This window comes from Lepidochelys kempii, chromosome 1, assembly GCF_965140265.1.
Source record: "Lepidochelys kempii isolate rLepKem1 chromosome 1, rLepKem1.hap2, whole genome shotgun sequence".
NCBI lineage: Eukaryota > Metazoa > Chordata > Testudines > Cheloniidae > Lepidochelys > Lepidochelys kempii.
In genome coordinates, this window is record NC_133256.1 from 268,844,588 (window position 1) to 268,869,964 (window position 25,377).

Genomic DNA, 25,377 nt, shown 5'->3' on the forward strand with positions numbered 1-25,377 from the left:
TGCCCCAGGAGCTGTAGGTAACGTCTGGCTGAAATCTGGGGGCTGGATTGTACTGTCTCTATCAACGAGGACAGACGGTGGAATCTGTGATGTGAGAGCAGCGTCTTCACCTGAACAGAGTTGAGGATGGCTCCTATGAATTCTAACATCTATACATGTGTTAAGGTTGACTTTTGTTTGTTGCTCTACAGGCCCGGATTCAGAAACAGATCCAGAGTGCTTTGAGTGATTCATTGGGCTTCTGTGAAGGACCATGCCCTGAGAAAGCAGTCTTCCAGGTAAGGATAAATCAGGATGCCCTTAAAGTGTCAGTGGGCTGCCACTACCAAAAGGACCTTGGAGAATACCCTGGGGGTCGATGAGAGGCTAAATGGGAGTACTCTGTACTGGTAGTGGTCCTGGCCCAGCATGAATCTGAGGTAATGTCTGAGACTCAGTATGACAGAAATGTGGAAGTAGGCATCTTGAAAGTCAAGGGCTGAGAACCCATCTCCTTTATCTAATGCTGGAATAATCATTGATAGGGTAACCATCTTGAATTTCTGTGCTTTGATGTATTTGTTGAGCGCTCTGAGGTTCAGTATGGGTCTCCAAGCTCTCTTTTTCTTTGGTATCAGGAAGTAGCAAGAGTAGAAGCCTTTGCCTCTGAGATGTATGGGCACAGGTTCTATGGCTCCTACGTTGAGGAGATGGTTTACCTCTAGATGTAGTAGATTCTCAAGAGAAAGGTCCCTGAAGAGAGACAGGGAAGGGTGTTTGGAAAGGGAGTGGGAGGAGAAATGAATGGCATTTCCATTCTGGACAATCTCCAGTACCCATTTGTCAGAGGTTATCTGTTCCCATGTGCTGTGGAATGGGGAGAGATGGTCTCCAAAGGGATGGGCGAGGTTTTCCAGTTTGAGATGGCGAGGAGAGTGTTCTACGGGCACCTCGACCAACCCATCAAAACTGCCACTTCACAGTGGAGGGCTGAGATAAAGTCAGTTGGGGTCCCGATTACTTTCGCCTGGGGAACCTTGGTTTCTTCCTCTGTGGTCATAAGATCTTTGAGAGGAGTCCTGAAATGCATACTGCACTGATCAGGGCTTGAATGGTGGTGGAGGACTGTACTTTCTTTTATAGATGGGAGTATAGCTCCCAAGGGATCGATAATCCTTCAGCGTGTGGAGAGACATGTCAGTCTTCTCTGCGAATAACTTTTTTCCTCAAAAGGAAGATCCTCCACCGTGGTTTGAACTTTTCTAGGGAAGCTGGACAAATGAAGCCACAAAGCCCGTTTCATCACAACAGCCGTGGAAATTGATCATGCTGCTATGTCAGCCGCATCTAACACAGACTGGAGGGACATCTTAGCCAACTGTTGGCCCTTGTTAATTATGGTTTTGAATTGGTCCTTATGAGAATCAGGGAGTGTGTCAATAAAGGAACAGAGTTTTTTGTAGTTCTGATGGTCATATTGTGCTAGCAAGGCTTGGTAGTTTGCTACATGGAACTGGAGGGTGGCTGATGAGTATGCTTTCCTGCCAAACAGCTCTAAATGTTTCCAGTCCCAATCATAAGGAGTGGACTTAAACTGGTGCTGTCGGTGCTTAGCATTAACGGCATCCACAATGATGGAATTGGGAGGCGAGTGGGGAAAAAAGAAATTCTGTGTCCTTTGCCGGCACGTAATACTTTTTGTCCACCCTCTTGCCCATTGGTGGGACAGATGTTGGGGTCTGCCATAAGAATCTGGCAGGGTCTAGTATGGCCTCATTAAACAGGAGGGCCATTCTGGAGGAGGTGGAAGAATGTAAAATGTCCACCAGTTTGTGATGGGACTTTGTCACTTCTTCATGTAATGGTATTTGTAGGGCTTCTGCCACCCTCCTGTGATAAGTCCTGGAATAACTTGAAATCATCCGCCATCAATGGTGGTGGGGGTGAGGGGTGGATCACCATCTCATCTGGTGAGGATGATGAGAGATGGGCTTGGGAGTGACTTCTTCTTCCACCTCTGCCTCAATGTCTTCCCCTTGTCCTGGGGGTTCAGAAGCCCTCGAAGCCACAGCTGAAGAAGGGTGTTTCCTTGCTTGTTGGTATGCCACGCTGGAGTCATGGAAGGTTTGCTGCCTCTGAGCCTTTCAAGAGTCCCAATATGGCCATTGTGGTGGGTAGGGGCCTGGCGGTTGTTAGCATGGATGGCCAAACCAGGGAGACAGTGGATCAGGGGGGCGATACACCTGATGCCCATAGTGAAATTGGGCCCAGTATGGCAAGTGAGAAGAGCATTGGGAACCAGTCTCTTCCTTCTCACTTTCTAACTCCAGTGATAATGGTGGTGCATGGCAAGGATGGCGGTGAACCCGGAGCTCTAAGTGAGCAAGGTCCCTGGGCTCCAGTACTAAGTAAGGGTGAATCCAGTGCATTGGACACCGAAAGATCCGTCCACACACTGAAAATCAGGCGGTGCCGATGGTGTAGGTATTGGCAGTGGTTGTCAGTGCCGAGCGGCTTGCACTGATGGAGTCAGGGATGTGGATCTGGCCACAATGTCCATCGGTGCCACGTGCACTGGAGTCAGTACCAGTGCAGATGTCCATACTGACTGAGCCTTCCCTGGGGCAGATCTTCTGTGTCTTCCACACTTCTACAGTACCGGTGTTTCTTTGCTCATGTCCACTGGGTCCTTGGGCAGTCCAGCTTGTTCTGTTGGCTTGGTACCATGCATGCCCTGGGTACCAGTTTTAGCTAACTTCCGTGCCATCGGTACCGATTATATTGATGGAGCCGGGGATTGTTTTCAGCTCTATCTGGGCTCGCTACAGGGACTCACAAACCTTCTCTTAGTGGTCCTGTGAGTGGCTAATCTCTCTGGGCTCACTTCCCTATGACATAGAAAGCTGCAGTGAGAGTTCCCGCTGGGATTCTGGGGGTTGAAGGGCCGACTCCATGAGCAGGAGTTTAAGCCTTAAATCTCTCTTTCCTGGACCTGGGCTTCAGTTGTTGGCACAAGTCACACTTTTGTGGAATGTGCTTTCCCCCAGGCAGTGAACGCACTGTGAGTGTCCGACAGTTACTGGGATAGATTCCTTGCAACTGAGGCCCTTTTTGAAGCATGGAGAGCCGGCATACATTTGTCCTGGGGGGTTCCCCCCAACAGGGTTGGCAGGAACCAAACCCTTTTTTCTTCATTTTTCTTTCTTCTTATTTATTTTTTTTTTAGTCAAAGCCAAATAAAATGCAAACAAGGAAAGAAAGTAAAAAAGGTTTCAAGGGAAGCTAAAATTAGCAAATCTAAAGGGAGTTAACAATCTGTGAAAGGACTGCTTTAGCTATGTCTCTAGCCAAGGGTGGTTGAGAAGGAACTGAGGAGGGTCACCCACGCATGCTGGCTGGCCTCACGGCAGGCAAGGAGCAACACATGCGCAGGCAGGACGGACTGCTACCAAAGGTCCCTGATCAGCAGCGCAGGGACACAGACACACCTACAGTGAAGCACCCACCGGGATACTACTTGAAGAAGAAGGGGGAGGAGGAGACGGCAGATAGTCAGCTGAATAAAGTTGCTGTGTGCCACAAAATAATCCCAGTACCCAAACACTGCACTGTGGCTATATGCTGAAGTGCGTAATGCAATGTCAGGTTTCCATTGCACAATTAGCACGCATCTCTCTGGGCCTCTGAAGTGACTCTTCAAGATTGGGTATCACTAATCTAGGGTAATCTAGTCTATTCACTAAGGGTTACACTGTGCAATTCTTCTTCACATTGGTGAACAGGCACTTACACAAACAGTCCCACTGAGCACTGCACAGTCTATGCACTCCGTTGTCACTGAAGTCTCCAGTACCAGCAGAGTTCTGAAGCATGGCTGGGATTTGTTGGGGTGGGTCAAAACATGGCTGAGGCATTCCTATGCCCCAACTATTTTCTACCTGCTGCAAGGCCCAGAGGGGCAATGGCACCGGAGTGCAAGATAGGGAAGCCTTCAGAACATCCCTTACTAGTACCAAGGGCTGAACTAGGATCACTCTGGCAGCTCCAGGATCCAGAATGAGACTTGCTCCTCCCATCTACCCATACCATCCCTTCGGCTGTGCACTAATGCAGGGCTGTATTTCCTCCATTGTTTTCAGTGGGAGTTGAGAGTCACAGCACCTTACAGGATGTGTTCAGCACTTGGCTAATTAAGGGATCATTAACGTAAATAACGGGCCACCTTTTGTCCTTGACTGTAAGTCAATGAGAGTTGCATACCTGCCTGCGCATCTAAAGGCAAAATTTGGCTCTGGGGTATGTGTGTAATTTTCAATGTACTAAAAATATACACATAAATATTTGTATTATTTGGACTCACTTGTCTTGTTTGCAGCCACTGGTTCCAGTCAACACCATTGTAATGTTTGATGCTTCGCTAAAGTTTTCTCCTTTGACTACCACGTCCCTTTTACCTAACACTGATATCCATAAAGGTTCTATGGAAATACTGCGGATAGGCTATTGGAAACAAAATAAAATCTGGTTAAAAAACAAGCTATCAAAAAAAAAAAGAACATTGAGCTATGCATTTAAAATATTTTTAAATGAATCAGAATTCATCTTTCTTTTTAATTGTTAACATATTTGAATCCGATCCTGAGAGGTGATGAAAACCACAACTCCTTTTCAAGTCTTCTAATTTTAGCAGTGTTAACGTTTGCATTTCTACTGAAATAAAACTACCAACAGGAAGCGCAATCTAACATATTGATAGATATGTATCGCAGAAATCCACTTTAAAATGCAGCTTTATATGTTACTGTTCAACAATTCAGAAAAAGCACAACCTGAAACAATACCTCTGATCACTGAAAGAGTTCAGAGAAACAAACTGTAACTCTAGCCAATGTCTTGAAAATGGTATGGCTGGCTAGAATTCTAGAATGAAAAGACAAGAAACAGGATAAAGCTGGATTCACTGGACACTTTTTAAAGCCATACACAGGTTTTTGAGTACTATATAGCCACAATTCAAGGAAAAGTAATTTACATGTGCATCTTCCTGTGTATAAAAATGACAATATGTGTGGTGATGTCCCAATAGCTAGCACAGTCATGTTTTAAAGAATCATAGAATCATAGACTTTAAGGTCAGAAGGGACCATTATGATCATCTAGTCTAACCTCCTGCACAACGCAGGCCACAGAATCTCACCCACTCACTCCTGTAACAAACATCTAACCCTATGTCTGAGCTATTGAAGTCCTCAAATCGTGGTTTAAAGACTTTGAGGTGCAGAGAATCCTCCAGCAAGTGACCCGTACCCCACGCTGCAGAGGAAGGCGAAAAACCCCCAGGGCCTCTGCCAATCTGCCCTGGAGGAAAATTCCTTCCCGACCCCAAATATGGCGATCAGCTAAACCCTGAGCATGTGGGCAAGACTCACCAGCCAGACACCCAGGAAAGAATTCTCTGTAGTAACTCAGATCCCACCCCATCTAACATCCCATTCCAGGCCATTGGGCATATCTACCGCTAATAGTTGAAGATCAATTAATTGCCAAAATTAGGCTATCCCATCATATCATCCCTTCCATAAACTTATCAAGCTTAGTCTTGAAGCCAGATATGTCTTTTGCCCCCACTGCTTCCCTTGGAAGGCTGTTCCAGAACTTCACTCCTCTGATGGTTAGAAACCTTCATCTAATTTCAAGTCTAAACTTCCTGACGGCCAGTTTATATCCATTTGTTCTTGTGTCCACATTGGTACTGAGCTTAAATAATTCTTCTCCCTCCGTGGTATTTATCTCTCTGATATATTTATAGAGAGCAATCATATCTCCCCTCAGCCTTCTTTTGGTTAGGCTAAACAAGCCAAGCTCTTTGAGTCTCCTTTCATAAGACAGGTTTTCCATTCCTCAGATCATCCTAACAGCCCTTCTCTGTACCTGTTCCAGTTTGAATTAATCTTTCTTAAACATAGGAGACCAGAACTGCACACAGTATTCCAGATGAGGTCTCACCAGTGCCTTGTTTAACGTTACTAACACCTCCTTATCTCTACTGGAAATACCTCACCTGATGCATCCCAAGACCACATTAGTTTTTTTCACAGCCATATCACATTGGCAGTTCTTGGTCACCCTGTGATCAACCAATACTCCGAGGTCCTTCTCCTCCTCTGTTACTTCCAAGTGATGTGTCCCCAGTTTATAACAAAAATTCTTGTTATTAATCCCTAAATGCATGACCTTGCACTTTTCACTATTAAATTTCATTCTATTAAAAAGAAACATGGCCAATTTTAATAGTCACACTTCTTTCTGGACTTTTTATTTTTACTTACTATTGTTACAAAAATAACATTTTCTCTAATTATTTCAGTTTGTTTATTTGGTGCATTTGACAGCAGAGTGTGTGTAGTTAGTTTAGCTGTTTCCACTGTATTATAATCAGTTAGTTTCCTCTGTGTGCATTATTCACCTAACAGGGGTGAGAAAAAAATATCTAAAAATATAGGAAAGTATGACTCTAAAACCACAAACTGGCTGGGGCCTTCAAGGGTAAATGATTTTTAACTATTTTTTAAAAGTTAGTTTTATTACAAGTTTAAAATGACCCATTAGGATTTCGAGTTTTGTGATTATCCAGATTTTTAATGAGTTTGTTTGTGGGCACACCCATTGACACACTCCCTTGCCCGATTTAGAGCTTGGTTCAGCATGGCTGCTGAAATATCGAAAGCTTCTACCACGTGTTCTCCAGCTCATTTTATGCACATATGTCTAGAAAACATGGCTAATTTATTCTATGAGAGCACACTGTGTTCATTATGATTTGCTGCTTCCCCTCTCTATTCTCAGAGCAGTGTCATTCACACCAGTGTTTCCTCTAATTTTTTATGTTCATGTGCGGAATGAATTTTGTTATGTGCACCGATATGAAGGCGATGTGTGACACATCGCCTTCATATTGGTGCACATAACAAAATTCATGTGGTGGGGGTGTCTCTCAAGAGTTTGCTGGATTCACCTCCCACTTCCTGGGTGCATTTCCTGACAATACTGCTTTTGAATTAACTCGGTATATGCATACAGTAAACATGTCAATAACACAGACAACACATAATGTTCACAAATCGCTACAGGCAACTCAAAATCCGTCACAGATGTTTATAAAAATTAACTGCCCAAAACCTCTGTTATGGGAGAGTTAAGGTTACCCATTGGTGCCTCATGCCCATCCAGAATATCAAGTTCAGCTCCACTAAAATCTCTGAAGATCAGGAAATGAAGAGTTAAGATAAATGCCGCCACTCCCCCTCCCCACAATGCAACCTTAACTGTGCCACCGTGGCACTGGCAATTGTTTAGTAGGGGTGATGCCATAATAAGTAGACACAAAGAACAGCTAAGAGAATGAGACACTGTTTTTGTGCTGTGGTTAGTTCCAGATTTGAATGGCAGCATTTACCTGCATGCATTCCAGCTGTGTTCACTTTGTCGTGTCTATCTGTGCTGAACAACTGTGGGATTATTTGGGGCAGGTTGGTATAGCCATTACTGTGTAGAAGAAGAGGTGTACATGTGCTGTCAGGTAGGCCTTATTTCAGCACTGAGTTCCACAGGTTGTGTCAAGAGCGGTGCACAGGGGTCTTCTTGTCACAGGGACTGTTAGAAGTCCAGTGGCATTCATGACTGTGCTCTCCAGGGCTAAGTGAAGGCAATGTCTCGAAGGGAATCCTGAAGGCCAGGGAAAAGGAGTGGGAACATTTAGCAAGTGTGGGCTGGTTTGTGTGGCACAGGCTCAATGTTTGGGTGTAAGTAGCTCCTGTCTGCTGTTATACCAATAAAATAAAAACCAGCAGGATCTTATTAAAGGGGAAAAGGCAAAATACCACATTTATTGTGAATACAGAAAGAATCATAGTAAGCAGTTAGTTATAGCTATAGCATTCCATTCAATCTCATATTTATTCACACATTCATTCATACACACACACACACAGAGGTTCTGCAAGGTTGTTATCATAGTTACCAGCCTTAGAGTTGCTCATGCCAAGCCACTGGCCAGGTGGCCTGGACATGAGGAGGGAGCAGGGCCTTGTCAGATGCTCATCTGATGCTCCTGGAAGTTGGTTTGCAGAATCAGACCCCAAAGTTCTCACTTTCTAGAGTCCATTTTTATAGGAATTTCTTCCTATGCCAGTCTATGGGAATTGCTTCATCATGCTGTTGCTGAATCAATCAGCAGATGGCACATTCCTGACAGCTCCGTGCTGCCAGATGTTATCCTGTTCTTTGGTTCTCCCATTCTTGAGGGTGTTGGGTGGATTCCAGTCTGCCCTCCGGGGGTCCTCTGGCTATTTCCACTTGACGCCTTCTTCAGCCGATGGACACTGGATTCTTAGGCTGGCACCTCCCTGATCATTCAGTTATTATCCACACCAAGCATCCATCCACATACATCCTCTATCTCTATTTTAATCACAATTGTTAACAAAGCGAGATGAATACAACAAAAGGGAGGGGAGTCTCTGGGTGCTGTTTCTGTTGTTACAGAGTATTGCTTTGAGTCTCTCTCTGTGTGAGTAGTTGTTGTTACAAAGAATTGCTTTGAGAACAGACTCTGTCTTAGAATGTACTAACACAATTAGCAGCTTGCAAGTTTCACACATAGAGGGAGAGAAACAGTACCAAAGACCAAGAGACCTCTTAACCAGTAATACCCTGGAATTCAAACCATGGGGAATCAAACTCATTTGTGACTTTAATACAGAACTTCTTTAATATGATCCAACATAATCCCCCTTTTGACACTAAGATTTATAATCATCAGTGTCTCTTTCTATGTAGCCTATTCAAGAGAAGGTACTGTGAGGCAATTTGAGTTTGTGATTTCAATTCATCCCACATACATGATCCTAGTGATGTATCTTTACTACAAGGTTCTGGGGCAACAGGCAGGTGAGGCACACCCACTTTTGAGGAGTCCATTCGGTACAACCTCTAGTATCCAATAGCTTTCCTCCCTCCCCAGCCCACTGGCTCGAGGTCCAGAGTAGCCAGAAGGATCCCATGTGTAATATGGGGAGTGGACTAACCTTCAATACCTTTGCCTCCATGGACTGTTGGTGTGCAATTCTGACAACAATTTCTCCCATTAACAAATCTGGTTTTACAATACTGGAAACGTATTGCATCCATTCATATTGATAAGTGTCAAACAATGATCTCTTTCTTTGTTTTAACAAATGCATCAAACCCTTAATATTTCCCAGTATGACCCAGAACATTTTGTGTTCCAAAGTAGCTAGGGCAAGTATCTGCATTTCAGTGCATCCCATAGCTATGGCTGTGTAGTTTCCTATTTCTAAATTTTTTCTTATGCATAAGCCATGTGGTAGTATTAAGCCATTGCCAAAGATTCCATCGGGCTTTTTAGGTTACCCCGACCAATTTGGACCAAGTCTACATTGGCATGTACTTGTTTTTGTATCAGGCTGGCCTGTAGCTTGGACAGAGAGCTTAATTTATTTTTAATTACCTGCAGGTCTGCAGTATTTTTTTTTTTAAACACACAACAATGCTAGCAACAAGACAAGACAAAACATAGAACACAAAACACAATTTCTATTGTGACAGTATATTCATGGTATTGGGTTGCTCTTCAGCTGGCATCAGCTTTTCCTGATTTTCTGAAGGACAAAAGAACATGTTTCTACCCCTTTTTGGGGTGGCAGATTATTGCTTCAAATATTTCTTTTACAAATACCCTTGCTGATTGCAGGCAAAACAGAGGAATTACCCCCATATTTTCCTGTTTTTTTGTTCTATAGGCAGGCCATGTTTCAATGGCTTCTATCTTTTAAGGGTTATGGGGAAATTATCCCACTGTTTAGTTATTAAATCCATGAGGTGGGGTACCTCAGTTTTCCTTCTTATACAGCAGACCAAGTTTATAACGTTTTTCCTGCTGTGTTAAGCTTTAAGTTTATTTACAGGTAATAGCTGAGAAGCATCATTACCATATGATCTTAAAGGATTTTTCCAAAAATTATACACACTATACATTGTTACAGGGGTACTTATTAACATTAAATTTATGTAAATTCTCTTGTTATCCCATGCCTTTTTTTTAGATAATTTGTTTGCTGACCAGGTATGTCCTTTATCTGCAGCTCCTTTGTGCTGCTAGTTCTTTCCTTCCTTTATCATTTAGGTCATTTGCATTTTCACAGACGCTTCCTGCTTTTGGATTTAAAGCCATCAGCAGCTCAGAGACTCTATCTTAAAAGGGACACAATCAACTTTCACCAGAGTTTTGATCACTTTTTTAACTCCTCCTTCCAAAACACACAGCAATCTGAAAAAGAAAACCCAACCTATTGTGGCTCCCTTTGGAGCCCTAATAGCATTTTAATTAAGTCACATGGTATGTTTGCATTTCTTTTGCCCCTTCTACAATATACCCTGCACATGTTCTGGGGCAAATGCACATTCTGAAGTGAGCTATAGCTCACGAAAGCTTATGTTCAAATAAATTGGTTAGTCCCTAAGGTGCCACTAGTACTCCTTTTCTTTTTGCGAATACAGACTAACACGGCTGCTACTCTAAAACCGATTCCTTCCATAGTTTAACTTCTATAACATTATCCATATCAATTTTTACATAAGGTGTAACTATTTCTTTTTTTTTGCTTACAGAGTTTTCATGTACCTTTATCAAAGTGACAGTCTGATTACTCAGAGCCATTTTAAGACTCAGTGTTTCTAACATTGCTTCTTTTTGTTTTGCGCACCTCACCCCTGCTGTTGCTTCAGAGGAGCACTCTTTTTTAATTTCTTCTTATTTATTTATTTACTACAGCTCTCATCTGCTATTTTGTTACAAAACAAACAAACTCCAGAATTTTTTTTGTATTCTCCTGATTTTGACTGCCCTGCTGCAGCCACAACTTAAAAACATTTTAAATTTTGTAAAGCATTGAGTTACCTCTTAAGAGTTAAATGCCAAATCCCAAAGCCAAACAACACTAATCACCTCTGTCTGGCAAAAAGGTCTTTCAGTTTTGCAACTTTGAATTAAAGAATCAAATGGATTTTTAGTGGCATTATTTAAAACAAAAACAAAACCAGTTGGTCCTTAGAACTTTATATATTTACACACACACAGATAGATACATACATATTTTCCATTCCTTAACATCCCTTCCACACTGCTCTGTCTTTTACATCTTACATTCCCTCTATACATTTGAGGCAGTTAAGTTCCAATAATGTCTCTTATGTTCTTTTAGCAAATTTGACTAAATTGTCCATAGTCAAATGATTTTAATCAGATAGTTTATTTTTGCCTGGCTAATTTACAGACATTCCTTTGGAAAAGGGCCCATTTTTCCTTCAGAATGGCTGCAAAGAAACCAAGAATGCTCTCTCTAACCCTTTTCCTTTTTAACATTTTCACAAAGTTTAGCTGCTTAATTCCCTCCAGCCTCTGCAGAGTTAACTTTTTCACTCTCTTTTCTCTTTGTAATTATGCCTGGGGGTGCCCTACATAGGACCTTCTCCCCCTTCACCTGCTGTAATGGCTACTACCTGTTTAGAGGCAAAGCCCAATTTTTGTCTCAGACTCTTAATTAGTGATTCACAACGACTATGTTTTGCAGGTGCTCTGCCCTGCTTCAAGGTTAATTTCTTTACCATACCTTGGAGCACATGATTCTCTTTCAATTTTCTCAGAGGCTTTAGCTTGGTCTGCCAGGAATCTTTCTCTCTTTTTGCATTCCTGGAGAGCCTTTCACTATTTTCAGCTGACTTTGGGTATTTGTAGCCAGCACCTTCCAATTGTCTGCTCCTTTTCTGTTTGTGCCTTTTCCTCTTTATATGAAGACAAGTGGAGGTAAGAATCCTTACATGCCTCCCACAACAACCAAATTGCTGCTGCATCTCTTTTGGCAGCACTAGAAGGTTTGTATATGAGGATATACTGAGCCAATCTATCCTCTAGGTCCGAAATAGTGCAGACATCAGCTAGGGCTTGTTTAGTCCAAGGACTGTGCCCAAATTTTTGAAGGATTTGTTTAAAAGGTGTAATTTCTTTAACAAAAGGTGAGGTTGGAGTTCCTTCTGACTCCATTCCTCCCTCTGATACTGGCTTACTCTGTTTTCTTTTAAACATCTTAACATGGATATTTCAATCTCTTTGTCACTCCTGGTATTACTTAGCAAGTGACACAGCCTAGATTCTGAAATCATAGCTTATCAAATTTCCTTGTCACACCTGGCACAGGTCAGCGAGTGACACAGCCTAGATTCTCTGAACCTGCTACTCCTTATTCCAGCAAGTAGCTTAGCCTGGCCCTTAGGCCTTCTTGCTGCCCCTGATACCTCAGTGAACAATAGGACTTAGTGACAGGTTTCAGAGTAACAGCCGTGTTAGTCTGTATTCGCAAAAAGAAAAGGAGTACTTGTGGCACCTTAGAGACTAACCAATTTATTTGAGCATGAGCTTTCGTGAGCTACAGCTCACTTCATCGGATGCATGCCGTGGAAACTGTAGCAGACTTTATATATACACAGAGAATATGAAAAAATACCTCCTCCCACCCCACTGTCCAGCTGGTAATAGCTTATCTAAAGTGATCATCAGGTGGGCCATTTCCAGCACAAATCCAGGTTTTCTCACCCTCCACCCCCCCACACAAATTCACTCTCCTGCTGGTGATAGCCCATCCAAAGTGACAACTCTTTACACAATGTGCATGATAATAAAGTTGGGCCATTTGGCCAGCAGGATAGTGAGTTTGTGTGTGTGGTTTTTGGGAGGGGGGCGAGAGAACCTGGATTTGTGCAGGAAATGGCCCAACTTTATTATCATGCACATTGTGTAAAGAGTTGTCACTTTGGATGGGCTATCACCAGCAGGAGAGTGAATTTGTGTGTGGGGGGGTGGAGGGTGAGAAAACCTGGATTTGTGCTGGAAATGGCCCACCTGATGATCACTTTAGATAAGCTATTACCAGCTGGACAGTGGGGTGGGAGGAGGTATTTTTTCATATTCTCTGTGTATATATAAAGTCTGCTACAGTTTCCATGGCATGCATCCGATGAAGTGAGCTGTAGCTCACGAAAGCTCATGCTCAAATAAATTGGTTAGTCTCTAAGGTGCCACAAGTACTCCTTTTCTTTTTGCGAATAGGACTTAGGTTTAGTAATCGTAGCTTAATCTATACACTTTCCCCTGCTACCTTCCCGGAGGCCAGCAGGTCTGGTTAACCTGTTCTTCCCTGCTACCTTCTCGGAGAGACTCAAAGCAATACTCTGTAACAACAGAAACAGCACCCAGAGACTTCCCGCCCTTTTGTTGTATTCATCTCGCTTTGTTAGCAATTGTGATTAAAATAGAGACAGAGGATGTATGTGGATGGATCCAACACTGCTACACCTAACATAAACCCAAGTTTTGCCTTAGCAAGGAGAAGGTATTAGACATTGCCCGACAATGCCCATGTGCTCTGTTCTCAGCGAGTTCTGCAGTGTCAGTAGGGGTAGAGCACTAGTACTGTATGCGTGTCATTGGTGTGTTGGAAGGTCACTCTAAAAGAGCAGGTGAGGTTGTGTTGAGGGGTGATATAGACTTCAATTCTGCATTTCCTGGTTTTCTGAAGTTTAAGTTCACATTACATTAATTCTTAATTTTATGATTCCAGAGATTTTAATGTAGCTGAACTCGATGTCCTGGAAGAACATGAGGCACCATGCGGCAATCTTAACGCAACATTTGTTTGTTTGTTTTTGGGGGGGAGAAAGGGGGAGGTGTTCGTTCTGTTTTAATAACAATTTATCAGCTTCTCCATTTACCACAGCCCAGTTCTTCCTCTCCACTGCCTCTGGCTCCTTGGCCACAAAATGCACTGGTTGTATACTACCGCCTTCACTGCCTCTACAAAGTCTCCTTGTCTCCCTTATCTCTGCCAGTCCAGCACAGCCAGGTCCTCCCTATGGAGGGCTAAGCACCAGTGAGTGTGTGTGTGAGGTGGGGGGTGGAGGGCAGCAAGTGTTGAAGAGCTGGGTAGAGGATGCAGGTACTAACACTGAGTCACCGGGGACATGTTTTGAAGGGGGGACAAGAATTGGGAGTGTAGATGTTGGGAAGTTTGGGGGGCAGGGCTGAAGACCACCCTACATCCCCCAAGACATGGCTCTGACCCCCTCCCCTTCTCTCCTACACTGCTCTGGCTTCCCCTTCTTCCCTAGAAGCAGCAGCACTGGTGGGGAAGGGTGAGCCTGGAGCCTCTTCCCCACTGCTAGAGGCATCGTGGAGGGAAGGAGTCCCTTGATCAAGGAGCACCGGAGGGAAGAGGTGCCTCTAAGCCCCTCCCCTGGCCTAGTAGAGCAGCCATGGGAGGAACTTTTGAGGGACGGGGATTGTTGTAGGGCAGTGGGGTGGGAGTGGGGGAGATCACCAATGGCTCCACTTCCCTTCTCCTCCAAGTATGTCACTGGAGTGGAAGGTACCCAACTTCCCTCCATTATGGCTCTGCTCTGTCAGTGCTTCTGAGCTCCCAGAGGGCAATGGCCCTTTTCAGGATGACTTCTTGTTCATCAAGTATATATAGAAAAATGACATTTCTCAAAACCCAGTTTTTCATCAAAGTTCTAGTCATTGGACTGGCTCTTTAACCACAGTATCCGGATAACTCCTTATATTAATAAAGGTTGTCATCTATGGGTGCATTGCCACTGTGTGGCTGAGCCAGAGCACAACCCTAAGGGGAGATGGTTAGCAAATGTACAGAACCCCCACCCTCCAAGGCTCTAATTCCCTGTATTCACTACCTCTGCATAAAAAAATTATAAAAATCTGAAAATGTTATGAGCAGCTCATGTTAGGGAACTGTGTATCAGAAACCTCTGGACCCAATGACCTAGCAACTTGCTTTCCTCTGATCACACTCAGTCCCATTATTCAGAAAACAGCTGAAGAGCATGAGTCATGGTCACATTACCCCAGCTGCTTAATAGAGCCTTTCATCTTCCCTCTATTCAACAAATGCTAATTTCCTTGACAATACTTCTAAAGTAAAATCCAAGTCTGCATGGGGATTTTAGAGCACTTCAAAATATCAGCTCTTAAAGCATAAACTTTGGTCTCAGGGCAAAAGGCTTGAGCTGACCAGGAGTTCTAAACGTAACCCTCAACAGCTTTTGAAATATTGCTTCTATGAAGGGACAGAGAGTACTGTGCCCTAGCGGAGATAAATCTTGAGTGGCTCAGATCAGTGTGCAAAGGATTAGAGTCATAGCTTGAGTGCCAGGTGTGTGCAAGAAACATTATAAAAACCAGGTGATTTTGAAAACATATAATTTTTAGGAGGTCTGTAAATCAGGAATGCTTTGCTCAAATGACCCCAAGTTTGAACCAGTAACTCTATCCCACAGTCCAATGAAGCACAGTTTTCAAGACAATCCAAGTCAGCATGTGGATTTTTAAAGCACTTAGAATAGTCATCTTTTAAACAGTGACTTTAAACTTAAAATATAATGCAGGGCCTGATTCTCCATTACTCTATTCCTGCAATTTGTGCATGGCCAGAGGATAGTGGGGAACCCTGATGCTTTAAGCTATGGCACTTCCCATATTCAGGGTCTTTGGCACAGGCCTCTCTGACCTCTCAAGTTAGAGCAGCTTCAGGGATGCTTTAATTTACACCCTGAATACCTGGGAAGCAGAGAATAATTACAGAGCAGTAGATGCTGGCTATACCCACATCATGCCAACAACCAATGTCCTACACCTGGAAGTGGGAGCAGAGCTAGTGTAAAGTCCTTATGCCAGCTCTAAACTGGCTGGGGAGGTCCTCTTCACAGGGAACAGTCTCAGTGAGCCATTTATACCCCACTGAGATCCCTTTACGTTGCCAAAGCAGCATAGAAGGACATTCACAAAACTGAGTAACAAGCCCCATTAGAAAGTAGGATTTCTCTAAGTTTCATTTTACTGCTGACACATAAGAAAGGTGGGTGCAAGTTCAGCAGGGAAAAGGAGCTCACATTAAAGGCATGTAGGATACTTCATTTAAATTATTTCTTATTAAAAACTAGAAATCATCAAACAGAAAGATGCTTAACGTGTCATTGAAAAATAATGCTTTTCCTGGGCTAAATGGCATTGGCTTCCTCACTGAACACAGAATCAAATTAAAAGATTTAGTGCTGATATTCAGAGCTCTGAACAGTGCTGACCCAAGCTACTTGGGCGACTGCTTCTCTACATGACCCCGGTTGCCCACAACACCTGAGTTTCTCTGGAACAATGAAACTATGATCTCGTGAATGTGGAAGAGACAGATGTGTCAGCAGTCAGCCTCATGTCTAGATCAGTCACTTCTGCATCAGAACACCACAGCTAACTTCCCCACTTTGCACATGCAAAACTCATTTCTTCAACTCAGCTGAATGAGAGACTCCCAGCAACAACAGGGAGGAAAACAGGAAAGAAAGAGTGATATTTTTAAACTCTTTGTAAGGCGCTCAGCTACCACACTGATGAGTGCAGTATAAATACCTAGAGAGATACACAAAGAGAGGGAGCTTGCTGACTGAGCTGCAGGACTTGGAGATATTTAGCCACATCTTTAGCTGGTGTACGTCAGCACATGGCCAATGACTTTGATGGAGCTACACCAGTTTACACCAATTGGTGATCTTGCCCACTCTGATTTGAATGGCATAATGCCTCAACTGGTGCTGAGGGAAGTGTCCTGGGTAAAAGGCTTTTGCTGCATCTTGGAAGGTGTAGACAGCATTGACCCATAATAGGTCAGCTGGTTCATGGGCTGTAAAGAAGCACAGTCCCCTACCTCAGCCCACTAGATACAGACCTCAGAGCAGTACTGGCCATCCTGCCTCTACCCTTGCAGCCCAGCCAAATTATGGCTGTGCCCTGTGTGGATCGGCAATGGGTAGAGGGTTTCTTGTGGCCTTTCCCCCTTTCTAATGCTCCTATGCCGGTCCAACCACTGTTTGACCCTAAAGTTCTAAAGCCAAAGTAAAAATTCCAAACTTCAGGATAAAAGAAAAAGCAGGATTTCAGCTGCAGTTTAAAAACCCATTTAATGTTTCAATCGAGTCTAAACAATATCTGCCTTTCCATTGCTTTTTAATGCTTCAACAGCTTTGTCCATCACTGTGTCTCCAAGATAAGGCATGTGGGAGAAAGCCATCTTTCAACAATTCCAACCATTTACCAATTCCACATTAATGCACTTGGAAACGAGGCATAGAGGAGTTTGCTCTGTTCTCTCTGCAGTGCTAACACTCTATGCACACATCAACTCCAAAATATTAATGTTCAGAAGTGTACATACTACAGTCCCATTTTTCTGTTTGAAAAACAAAAGTGATCTTATTATTCCATACAAAAACTTCACCATCAAGCCTAGCAGCTGGATTGAGAGGTAACTCATCTTGATGTATAAGGAATTAGGTGGACATATCCGGAGAAGTAGAGAGAAGAATACTATATTCCCCCTTAGCATCTATTTATAGCAGCCATGCTATCTTGCAGAAAATGAGAAACCAAATAGGTAGCAACTTTCTGTGTACCTATTATCCATCAATCAACCCCTCTTCAATACCTATTTCTCTTCTGACACCTACAGTAAATCAGCAAACCACTGATGGCTAAGCTGAGTAGCACCAACTGATTCTGTTTATTTAATTTTATCAAACATTTAAGATGGTTTGGAACCATCAAGAAAGCGAGAATGGTCTTGTGGTTAAGGCACTTAGGGCACTGGAGATCTGAGTTCAGTTTCTGGTTCTGCCACAGAATCCTCCTGTGACTTTGCACAAGTCATTTAATCTCTTTGCCTCATTCTCCATTTGTAAAGTAGGGCTGGTAATACTTCCTACCCACCCTTTGTCTATGTACTTTGTACGGTGTTTGAGGGAAGTACTATATCTTTCTATGTATATGTACAACACCTAGCAGAATGGAGCCCGAATCCTGGTTTGTGCCACTAGGCACTATTTAATATAAATAAAAATAATGAAAAACAAGCCTGTGCAATAATTATATAACCAATTAATTCTCTTATAATTACCCTTGCCTTCCTTCCAACCTTCCCTCCTTTAATCTGAGCTTTTCCCCGATCAATTTGTGCATCATTTACATCTGTCTAAAAATGTTAGCTAACCTCTGACATCTGTGTAGTAGCGTTCGTTTGGGAAGCAGTAGTGGCTGGCACATTCCCTTGTTTGTCAATCAGATGACAATCATCCTGAAAAAGTCAAAACATTCTGTCACATCAAAATGAACAGGAAACATACATTTGCTCAAATATTAAAAAATGTACCACAGAAAATGTTAAGTTCTATATAGCCCAAAGAATTTTACCTGAACTTGCCCAGAACCATCAGGCTTGCAGGCAACAAAGGGAGAGATGTGCTTTATTTCACACAAGGCACAAACACCAGTGCTGATACATCTTGAGCAACTGGCAATACATAAAACAGATAGCTTGCATCAAATATAGGGATTAAGCAAACACGTTAAAAGAAATACATTTGTGAACATGAAATTTCAAGTTATGCAAAAAGTACAAACCTAGCAGAACAACACTGTAAATCTTTCAACGACATTAAAATGAGCAACACACTTATCCGTATTATAATCTCCAGTAGGTCCCGTGTTCTACTCACCAAGGAGAAAGAAGAGAGGCTCCCTTCCCTGTCTCAGTGTTTATTACAGTCAGAAAAGGAAAAGTGTTGATTGGGGGTATAGGAACACAGGACACAGAACTGGAAGGGACCTCCTTGGATCATTAAATCAGGTCCCCTGCTATCGCAGGCAACCCTGTCATAAATATAATCTTGTTCATAATCTGCCCACATCCTGTGTGAGTAACTCCCACTGCTCTCAGTAAGAGTTTTCAGTGGAAAATAAGCCCAGAATATGGTGCTAAAGAATGGATGTGTAGATATAAATGCCCCTCAGGTTTCAATATTACTATTATTTCATTAGGTGTTACTTTCTGCTGTTAACATCACAACATATGACATCCCTGCTTTAATAGCAGCAAACACCTAAAGACAGAGGTGGGCAAACTACTGCCTACGGGCCACATCTGACCCGCGGGACCGTCCTGCCCAGCCCTTGAGCTCCCGGCCGCGGAAGCTAACCCCTCCCCAGCTGTCCCCCCTCCCCCGCAGCCTCAGCTCACCACACCGCCAACGTTGTGGCCTGCCGCTCCTGCGGGGCAGCGCGGCTGTGTAGCTGGGTCCGGCCAGGCCATGTGGCTGAGAGCTTCTGCTCCTCTGAGCGGCATGGTAAGGGGGCGGGAAGCAGGGGGGTTGGATAAGGAGCAGGAGGTCCCGGGGGGCAGTCAGGGGACAGGGAGCAGTTGGATGGGGCGGAGGTTTGAGGTGGGTCATGGGACGGGGAACAGGAGGGGTTGGATGGGGGAGGGTCCTGGGGGGTGGTTAGGGGCGGGGGTGTGGATAGGGGTCGGGGCAGTCAGGAAGCACGGGGGTTGGATAGGGGGTGGGGTCCCAGGAGGGGGCGGTCAGGGGACAAGGAGCAGGGTGGTGGTGGATGGATTGGGGGTTCTGAGGTGGACAGTCAGGGGGTGGGAAGTGAAAGGGGGCAGATAGGGGGCAGGGGCCAGGCTGTTTGGGGAGGCACAGCCTTCCCGACCCTTCCATCCATAGTTTTGCAACCCCAATGTGGCCCTCGGGCCAAAAAGTTTTCCCACCCCTGCCTTCAGATGAACTTCACACACTTTTCTGGGTCTTCTGTATCCATTCATCCAGGTTAGACCATGGGAGGGTACAGCATGGTCCTCAGCCCTTACACAGGTAAAATGTCCGCTGATTTCCAGGTTACAGCCTTTATTATTTCAGTGGGAGCTAGCATTGTTATAACAACTCTCCTATAGCTGCCAGGGGCTTATAAGAAATATCTCTTTTTATCATTTGTTTTTAAAACAGACACCACATGAAAGCAGCTTTATAAAGCCACAAAAAAGAAGAGAGGATATAGGCCAGGAAAAAGATTTCTCGACCTCTGCTGAAGTGCATCCCCCTTTTTAAATACTTTTAAAAAACAACATGTAAACACCTCAGATACACAGCCCTTAGTCATCATATTTAGAAAACAAACTTACGTTTTCAACTGAAATGTTTCTGACAAATTCCGAGAATCAGAGATGAGTGTCACTTCAACAGCTGAAATATCTGAAAAAAAGATTATCTGTATTAGATGTACGTTGGTTACCCTGCTATAAGAAATAACTAAATATTCATTGACTTAATCTTAGCAGCCAACGTACATCAAGTTGCATCCTGGTTGGTATGTTTGTCCTTTCTCTCTCTCTCCCCTCACATACACACTTTTGCTTTATAGAAAAACAACCACAACAACAACATTTTGTCTTTCTACAGCACCTTTCATCCAAAATTCTCAAAACACTTTACACGCTTTCATGATTTAAGCTTGGCATCACCCCTGTGAGGTAGGAAAGTAATATTATCTTCATGCTAACAGATGAGGAAACTCCCCCACAACGAAAGTAAGTGACTTCCCCAAGATTACACAGCATGTCTGTGGCAAAACCAGAATTTCCCAACTTCCAGGCTTGTGCTTTAACCACTAGAAGGTGCTTCTCTTCACAAACAATACTTCCTTCTCTTTCTGTCTCAAACCCTTCTAAAGACTGTGCTATCTACATAGTAGCAATTTTTATCCTGTTTAAATATTTTATGACTACATGAGTTGATTTGCTATTATTTCAGCCAGTAATTACTATACCATAATTCATTGACAGCTATGGAATGAAAGAATATCTTCCTCTCAATAAGCTGAATATCACACTCAAAAGCATAGCCAGACATTTGCCACTTAAGCTATAATGTGTGCTTTGCAACAGTCCCTTATATTTTTGTGAGTGTGTGTGCGTGCCCGCATGCACATGCATGCAGAATCAATAACTGCCCGAGCTCAAGTTACACCTACCCACCTACGTGTGTTAGCTGGTCAGGGTCAACCCTGGGATGAACACTGACTTTGGGACTACTCATAGGCTTAAGTACTTTGCCACAATGGGGCCAGAACGCCAGATTTTTAAAGGTATTTTAGTTGTTTAAAGATGCAGATAGGCACCTAGCAGGATTTGAAAATTCACACTAAGGCATATTGGCATCTTCAGGCACTTAGAAACCTTTAAAAATCTGGTCCATAGCACATAAAGTTAACAACACGCCTAAGTCACTGCATGATCAGAGACTTAATTGGTTATAATTCACCATTTATTGATAAGTGCTTGAATGGGGGGAGGGGAGAGAGACTGAGCAAAGGAAAGATATTCTGCTGCTTCTGGTGGAGTTTATGCCGTCTTTAAATACTAAAAACAAATTACTTTTATCCCTGGCTGATCAACTTGTTAGTGGAAAAACAGCTGTTGATTTCAGTATGAGCTGGACTGAGCCCAAGAAGAATGCATCAGATTGCACTGAGCAGTAGCTGTTTTCAAAGCATTTTCCCTGGTGAGATGATCACAAGAGTCTCGCAAAGGCCCTTTCTCACAAGATGAAGGCAACTTAATATCAGATAGCATGTACTTTTCAACATACACCCACGGTTCTATTAGTAACTGATTTGTAGCAGTAGTCATAACTGTAGTAAAATGACAGTAGCACCTGGAAGCTCTAGTTGAGTTCAGGACCCCATTTCTGCTAGGCATTATACAAACACAAAGTAAGCAACAGACCCTCCCCGCATAAAAAACGAGGGGGGAAGTGACAAATTCTACAACTGTGCTTACGTGGCTCATGGGAATGGGTCAATAATAGGCATATAGAAGTTCCTAATGTAATTATGACACTACTTGCATTTTTAAAAGTCCATTATTATGTATTTACAACAGACAGCTTAATGCCCTGGAGTCATCCTCTATTTTCCCAGCTGTCACACAGTTATGACAAAAGCTTTTTCCTTTTGTTTTTAACAATCAATATTATAAAAAGATGTCGACACACACAGAAATACATTTAAGTAACCGTTAGGGCTGTGAAGCCTGTGACTCCAGTGGGAGTTTTGCCTGAGCAATGACCGTAGGATGAGATTTTAAGACCCCGACACTGCGAGGAACTCCCAGTGGGAACAAGACTCCATCTGTGCAGAGCAAAATCAAGAATGTTCATAAATTAAAGCTGATGTTTCATTTATCCCTTTACATGGGAGTATTAAAAGAGGATCAGATCTATGCATACTTTTATGTATCTTTTGGGCTACAATACCTAGGAAAAGAGAAAAGGTTAATGCTAAAGAGTTTTATCTTCTACTTTAAATTTCCTTAACCTACTGTTTTTTGTCAAACTCTCAGTACTATTTAAAGACGTTTTATTTTTGTGTTCACTAATATAATTGCATCTTTGCCTTTCATTTGTTTTAGAGCTTTCTTTTCTTCTTTGGCACCAGCAGTTTCCGTATGCATCCACACAGATCCATGAAGCAATGCATAGGGAAAAAAAATTATGTTACTAATTGAACAGAAACTGGTGTCATGGATTACCTTCTGAGCTACTTTGGGACGGAATCCTTGAATTCCAGAAAGTGAATTCCAAATTTATAATAATTCACAATCTGATTCTAATACTTACACTCATCCAGTCAGAAAACATACCACATGACCTAACTGTCCAATCAGAATGATTCAGATTTCTAATACTCACAACTAACTGCTCATGAACAAAGTCATGGACTAAGAATTACTGCAGAATGATGCAGTGAATAACTCTGAATAATGAATGAAATAAAGAATAGATTTGTTCACAGTCTGTTTACTGTCTTTTTGCAGGCAATTCACAAACATAAAGAGGCAAAATTTATCAAATAAATTATTCTTTACAATTATCACTCAGCCAATCACCATTGAATCTTAAGTTTTTCTGTTATCTACAGTTGATAAACAATGTATTGTAAAAACACTGTTCACTAATGTTAAACTATAATTCAGATATACATACCCATTTTTTTCTCTCATTTCACACTGGCACAACAGTATTAAAAGCCAAATTCTGGTCTCCCACGTGAGAACAGAATTTGATTCTTAACCACTAATTCACATTCGTTTTCAACATCTCTTGCCAGTAGTCTCCAAACAAAGCTATTTTCCAAGAAAAAGTTAAGCGACTGTATGAGAAGGTATTAAACACCATATTTGACAATATAAACAAAATCAACCCTGCCCCTCAGTTCAATTCAGATTGAGGTCAATAGGCATTTCACCATGTCATTGAGGATAGAATTGAGCCCAAAGTAGGTATAATATTATAATCATGAATGTATGTGTGACAGAGGCTATCTTAGACAACACAGCAGGGGCTGGACCAAGTACTTCCAGAGCTAAAAGGTTGAACTAGTACAGGTTGAGCTAAAGAGACAAAGCTTCCCAGATGGTGGTTGAAAGAACTCAAATTCTCTGCAGATTGGCTCAGAAGGGGACCTCTAACATGTTCAGTAGAGGGTTCATATAAACAAAACTTGAATGAACAAGCACACTCTAATATGTTCAAATCACTTGCCAAAATAAGAATCAAGTGTTTTTCAAATGAAAAACCTCAATACAAAGCATGATCTACATCAGTGGTCACCCTGGAGCCTCTGCCAGTTGATAGCCATCTCCGGCCGCTAAAAGCCGGTGGCGCAGCAGGGCTCAGGTAGGCAGCCTGCCTTCCCTGCCCCACGCCACTCCTGGAAGCGGCTGGCTGCTGGCACATCTCTGTGGTCCCGTGGGATGTGTGTGTGTGTGTGTGTGAGGCGGCTCCGTGTGCTGCCCCCGCCCCCAGCACTGTCCCTGCCCTGCGGGGGCAGCGCTTACAGGCGCAGGCAGTGCATAGAGACCCGCTCCCATCCCCCCAGGAGCCGCAGAGATATGACAGCAGCCAGCTGCTTCTGGGAGCAGTGTGGGGCCAAGGCAGGCAGGCAGCCGACCGGGAGCTGTCTGTGGTAAGCACCTCCCGGCTGGAGCCTGCACCTCGCACCCCCTCCTGCACCCTAAACCCCTGCCTGAGCCCGGAGTCCTCTCCTGCACCCAAACTCCCTCCCAGAGCCCGCACCCCTCACCCCCTCCTGCACCCCAATCCCCTCCCCCAGCCTGGAGCCCCCTCCTGTACCCAAACTCCCTCCCAGAGCCCGCACCCCGGACTGCACCCCAACCCCCTGCTCCAGCCCAGAGCCCCCTCCTGCACCCCAATCCCCTGCCCCAGCCCGGAGCCCCCTCCTGCACCCAAACTCCCTCCCAGAGCACACACCCCTCACCCCATCCTGCACCCCAACACTCCGCCCCAGCCTGGACACCCCACAGTTAAGAATGTTACACTGATTTGTGACAATCCCTGAAGGATTTTGGATCTATAAACCACAAATGACACTAACAAAAAGTAAAACTCATGAAATGTCCAGTGGATTCTATGAGATTAGGTACAATGTGACCATATGACCCCTGCACCCAAACTCCCTCCCAGAGCTTGCACCCCTCACTCCTGCACCCCAACCCCCTGCCCCAGGTTCAGCCTGGAGCCCACTCCCACACTCTGAACCTCTTGGCCCCAGCCCAGAGCCTGCACCCCCTCCCGCACCCCAACCCCCTGCCCCAGCCTGGTGAAAGTGAGTGAGGGTAGGGGAGAGCAAGAGACGGAGGATGGGGGGGAATGGAGTGAGCAGGGCGGGGCCTCAGAGAAGGAGCAGGGCAGATCCTGGGTTGATCTTAAATTCAAAAAGTGATCTTGTACGTAAAAAGGTTGGAGACCACTGATCTACATCTTATGCTCACTGGGCATGTATTCACTGTTGGTTTTAATCAGTTATGAAGGATAATGAATAAGTATTTAATATGTGGATGCTAAATAAACATACCCCTATTGATTAGTGTTGCATTATTTAGATTGCAGGAGCAGTTCATGATTTGTGACTCTTCCATTTTACAAAGTACTTGGTTGGTTTTTGTATCTTTCACAATACAAACAAAATGTCTTTTGGAGAGCGCTGAAACATCTCCAACTGCAGTCACAACAATCTAAAAAAAAAAAAAAGTAAAAATACAATTGATTACTTGCAATATTTATTAAATTGCCTTCCTGTCTTCACACAAGTTCAAACTATATGAAGTGCAGAGAAAAACTACCATGTCAGAAGCAGACAGATTCACCAGAGGTCTGTCAAAGGGAATTCCAAGCAGGGAAGGATACAAAAGAGATGTTGATGAGAGCTACTGCACTGACTTGTTAAAATCAGAGGTGTGTGAGTAGGTAGAAAAATTACTTTTGAATATTTTGATAACTGTTTAATTGAATTTTGCTTTGACAGTGTTATGCTCCTTTATATTGCCTTTTCAAAAATACAGGAACTCC

The 25,377-nt window shown here is 43.5% G+C and overlaps 1 protein-coding gene across 1 annotated transcript in view; it reads right to left on the minus strand.

The window, feature by feature from the left end:
- The window catches only part of PLXNC1 (plexin C1), a 93,998-nt gene that overhangs the window by 42,228 nt on the left and 26,393 nt on the right, over positions 1-25,377 (minus strand). Inside the window, exons 6-10 of the mRNA XM_073327529.1 lie at positions 24,884-25,043; positions 20,133-20,202; positions 18,365-18,464; positions 18,165-18,248; positions 4,340-4,479 (exon numbers count right to left, since the gene is read on the minus strand). Coding sequence (XP_073183630.1) covers positions 4,340-4,479; positions 18,165-18,248; positions 18,365-18,464; positions 20,133-20,202; positions 24,884-25,043 — 554 coding nt within the window. The remainder of the gene's footprint in view (positions 1-4,339; positions 4,480-18,164; positions 18,249-18,364; positions 18,465-20,132; positions 20,203-24,883; positions 25,044-25,377) is intronic.